The following is a 4,685-nucleotide window of genomic DNA, read 5'->3' on the forward strand; positions in this document are numbered from 1 at the left end:
AAAGCTGCTCTGATGATGGAAATGAGCATCAAAGTGAACCAGAGGCTTTGTCCAATGGTTTTGTTGTTCAGCCGGTGCCAGCTGCTGTCAGCAGAGGTCTTGCAAGGATTGGAGAAAAAAAAAAAATGGCCACAAGTTTTCAGAAACAGCAGAGGTGAGACTTGGTCTTCCCAAAACCACAGAGAGTAGAGGAAAGAGTTTAAAAGGGGAGAAACCCGAAAGCCATGGGGCTGGAGAAGGTGGGAGTTATGCGTTAGATGGTATGGACCAAAGAGAGGACAACACACCTAACAGTACTCCAAACCCTTCCCAAAGTGAACTTCACAAAGAAAAGAAGCCAAACAGCCTCTCGGTGACCTGCGACATTTGTTCAGCCACTTTCAGGTCCAAGCCTGGCCTTACCAGGCACAAAGCTGTCAAGCACCAGGTGAAGAACAGTGGTGTGCCACAGCCCAGCAAGACTCCCAGGTCCACTTTGATTCCTGCAGACAAGACATCGAAAGGAGCCCAAAAGGTGCCCAGGAGGAGCCTGAAGACTTCAGTCAAAGACAAAACCAGCAGCTTGCAGATGCCGATTGCCAACACTGAACATGTCCCCAAGAAAATATGCCCAGACCTGGAGAAAGAGCCCAGCATGCAGATGCAAGAAGTGGTCAGCAGAGTGCTCAGTGACCTCAGCGTGATCTCCTTTGAGATGTCCCAGGAGTTGCATCACACGCATGTTCTGCAGAGGGAGATGAAGGCAAAGGGACCACTCTCGGAGATGAGGGGAGCGGGTGGGGTGGCAGCTGGGAAGCCAGCCTCAGAACGGCAAACCAGGAAGGGAGAAAAGGGCAGAAGGAGCCAAAGCAAAGATCCTGGAGAGGTGAATGGCAATTCTGAAAAGAAGCTAAACAGAAAAGTGAGACGAAGGAAAGCAAAAGTATTTCCCAGCAGAAATGAGCCTGATGGGCCATGTGAGGCAGAGAAGAATGCAGGTCCTCGCTCTGCTTTCCTCAGCTCCGATCTGCCCAGGATCATGGAGGACTTGCATGAACCAGGTGGCTACATCTCCACAGAGGAGCAAGATAGCTCCAACTCAGCCCAGCATTCTCAAAAAGCCAAACAGTCCCCTTGTGCAGCTGAGCTTGCAGAGGACCTGGGTGACAGGATGGTGTCTTCAAAGGAGATGGTCGACGAGGAGCTACTAACGAGCACAGCCACCTGTCCCACGGAGGCAGAAGATCCAAATGGAGTGGAAGAAACGCAGGCTTGCAAAAAATGGTTTGTGAAGCAAGTGGAGAAGGAATTGGGCAAGATAGGCAAAGAGGAGCATCATGGTGCTGCTGGTGCAGAGGAGATGGATGCTGAGACAGGCAGCAGCGCTGGCAACCGGAGTGGTGGCCCACAGGATCCTGCTGCCGAAGGGGATCTGCTGCTGGAGACACATGATTCGGAAACCACCCAAAAGGTTCCCGGGCAAGGCACTCTGCAGACCCCCCCAGGGACCAGCTCTCCTCCTGCAGAGCCAAAGGGAGGGATGGAGGCCGACGTGACGGCGAGCAGAGGGCTTTGCGTGGAGAGCACAGCCGTCTCGGATCTCCAGAACCTGTTGGACGATGACTCTACGTTCTCCCAGTTGTTCCCCCGGGACGACCAGTTTGTCCGGAGAAAGTGCACACGGGTGTACGGGAAGCGCAGCAAGAAACCCAAGCCCGTCACCGAGCTAAACCTCCAGCCAGCGGGCGCCGTTGACCTCTTCACCATCCGATTAGCTTCTGACCTCAGTGAAACCAGCTCTTTCTGTGTCACCAGGGAGGACCCTTGCGAATACGAAACCATCTCTGTTGATGATGCCTTAATGCTAAACATGTGTCATGGCAACAAGGCAAAGAGTGGAGATGCTGTTCCCAGTGGATCTGTAAGCATTTCGCCTAGGTCAGACTGCGAGAAGACTGACCAAGGGAAGGAGGACATTGACCTAGAAGACAACATGCTGACCTTCTTGTGTCAAAACAGCCAAGTGGACAGCATCCCCAGCTTGAACATCTGGGGGAGTCTGGAGAAGGAGGGAGAAAGCCTCTCTGCCGAGGACATGTTTGAGCCTCTGATGGACCCTGAGGATGAGCACTCGCTCAGAGAAACGAGCTCCGAGCCCCCCGACCTGATGGAGGAGCCCTACGGTGGCAAGGCTAACCAAGATTCAGACTCTGCTGAATTTCATACCATTGACATTGAGATGCTGAACGCAAAGCTGAAAATGAGGGACATGTGCTTCTTCGGCCCATGTGAAGATCTTCCTGGCCATGGAGAGAACAACGCTGTGAGTTTCAAGCCAAAGCCGGGCCAGCAGAGCAAGCAGAGGGGTAAGCTAGAAGATGGGAAACTGGGGAAAAACCGCAGTGAGGTAACCATCAAGACCAAAGACAAGCAGTACAAATGCAAAGTCTGCTTCCAGTGGTTCCTGACATTAGGGGAGCTGGACTTCCACAAGCTCTCCCATAACCCTTCGCCTCCACCCACCTGCTACATGTGCGTCCAGCGCAAATTCAGCTCCCGGGAGCAGCTGAGGGACCATCTGAAGGAGAAGCACGCCAGGAACAAAGCCGGTCTGTGGGCTTGTGGCATGTGCCTGAAGGAGATCTCCGACGTCTGGATGTACAACGAGCATCTCCGGGAACACGCCACCCAGTTCGCTCGCAAGGGGCAAGCACAGAAGTCCGTGATGGGCCTGCCGGCCTGCTTCAGTGAGGACAATGCTGCTGTCACCCATTTCCTCAACACCATCATGTATCGGAAGCCCAGCAGGTCTTCCCGGCATGCCAACCCCAGCAGCAAGCATGCGGTTAGCGGAGAGAGCAAGAACCTCAAGGAGCTGCCCCTTGACCAGGAGGCCAAGGCAATAAAAGATGCCTTGGAGAGCAACATCAAGGTGAAGTCACCTGCACTCAGCTCCTCTAAAGCATCTGCTAGTCCATCTCCAGAGCACATGGCAAAAGGCGAAGGCGCCCCAAAATCTGTCCCCATGCACCCAGACTGCAAGGACCCTTCCAGGGACTGTCATCACTGCGGCAAACAGTTTCCCAAACCTTTCAAGCTCCAGCGGCACTTAGTTGTGCACAGTTTACAGAAGATTTACTTGTGCCACAAGTGTCCGATGTTCTACCAGGAGACCAAAGAGCTCCGAAACCACCTCAGCCAGGAGCACAGCATAGTGGAGGAGCAGGAGATCAAGCACACCACCCTGTACGCCTGCGAGCTCTGCGCGGACGTCATGCATGTCATCAAGAAGTCCTTTATCTGCAGCATGTGCAACTACACCTTCTCCAAGAAAGAGCAGTACGACCGGCACATGGAGAAACACCTGGCTGGAAGCAACAAGACTTTAAAATTCAGAGGGGTCATGAGGCCTGGTGTCGCCTCCAGGGAGGGCAGAGAGAAGGTGAAAGAGGACGGATCACTCCGAGAGAGCATGCCGCCGAGCAAGAAGAGGAAGGTGGCTCACCACGGCAGCTCACTCCCGCGCAGCTCGCCGGTCCATGTAGACCACACTAGTGACCTTCACCTGGCAGCACCTGCAAGCCCCAGCCTGCAGACTCCCACTGACCCCTTCCCTACAGCACCTGGTGACCCAGAAGCACCCCAAGCCTCCATGAAAGCGGAAGACCTGGTGGGTGACTTCTCCGACCTCCTGGCAGAGATGGAGAAATCCCAGTCTGACACCCTGCCTGCCCCAGCCTGTCTCTCCGCGTCTTCACCGCAAGCTGCGGTGAGCAGCCCGGATCTTGGCCGTATCGCTGCCCTGTCTATCGAGGAGCTGGAGAAAGGAGCGTTTGAGGGGAAACCTCTTCCTTTCTTGGACTCGCCCGAGCTTACCATTGACCTTGCCGGGCTGGCTTGTAACCAGGCCACAGACCAAAAGCTCTCTCCTCCACATCTGACGGAGAAATGTGGCTACGCCGATGCCCATAAAACAACGAGCATAGGTGACAAAGACGAATATATAGCGTGTGTCCTCAAAAATCCCGGTGCAGCCACCGACACCGTGGATGGGATCCCATTTCTCCAGGCTGCCGAGGTCTCAGAGCTTCCTTCCCCACAGGCAGAGGCTCCACCAGCCAAGGAAACTCACAGGTGGGACAACCCCAGTGCCAGCGATGCCTCTTCTTGGGAAGGTGCCTCTAAGGCCGCGTCTCCAGAAGGTCCCCATCATTCTCTGCCCCTGAAGGACAAGACGGCATCGCCCACACTGAACAGGGCTGCCAAAGATGTGGTCCTGCAGAAGAAGACCGCGGGTAGCCAGCCCATCAGTGAGACTGCTCCGAGCGTGGGCAGCCCTGGTGGCAGTGCCGAGGAGGGTCAGCAAGTCGTCTTGGGGAGGGAGAAAGCCATGCCTGAGGCTAAGGACAGTAGCACTAACACCAAGGGCCAAGGTGACAACCCAAGCAAATCCACCAGCCAGCAGCCCAGAGGTGAGGTGCCCGGCAACACCGTTCGACATGGCCACATGGAGCCAAGCAAAGCCACCAGCAAGCTTCACCCCAAGAGAAGGAAAGAGCATAAGTCCTTGAGCCACCGGAGCAGCTCCGGCTCCCGGGAAAACATGGAAGGAGATGGGAAAAAGAAAAAAGCCCGGACCCCTTGCCCAGGGAGGAGCGAGAGCGCCGGTGAGCTCAAACGTGCCGGCTGGGGCAAAGCCGAAGGTT

The 4,685-nt window shown here is 55.2% G+C and overlaps 1 protein-coding gene across 1 annotated transcript in view; it reads left to right on the forward strand.

Moving 5' to 3' along the window:
- Nucleotides 1–4,685, forward strand: part of LOC104279810 (zinc finger protein 469-like) — a gene marked incomplete at its 5' end in the record, with an annotated part of 11,599 nt that overhangs the window by 6,546 nt on the left and 368 nt on the right. Inside the window, 2 exon segments of the mRNA XM_009877225.1 lie at nucleotides 5–114; nucleotides 117–4,683. Of these exon segments, the coding sequence (XP_009875527.1) occupies nucleotides 5–114; nucleotides 117–4,683 (4,677 nt within the window).

Source organism: Apaloderma vittatum, unplaced genomic scaffold (genome assembly GCF_000703405.1).
Source record: "Apaloderma vittatum isolate BGI_N311 unplaced genomic scaffold, ASM70340v1 scaffold16009, whole genome shotgun sequence".
NCBI lineage: Eukaryota > Metazoa > Chordata > Aves > Trogoniformes > Trogonidae > Apaloderma > Apaloderma vittatum.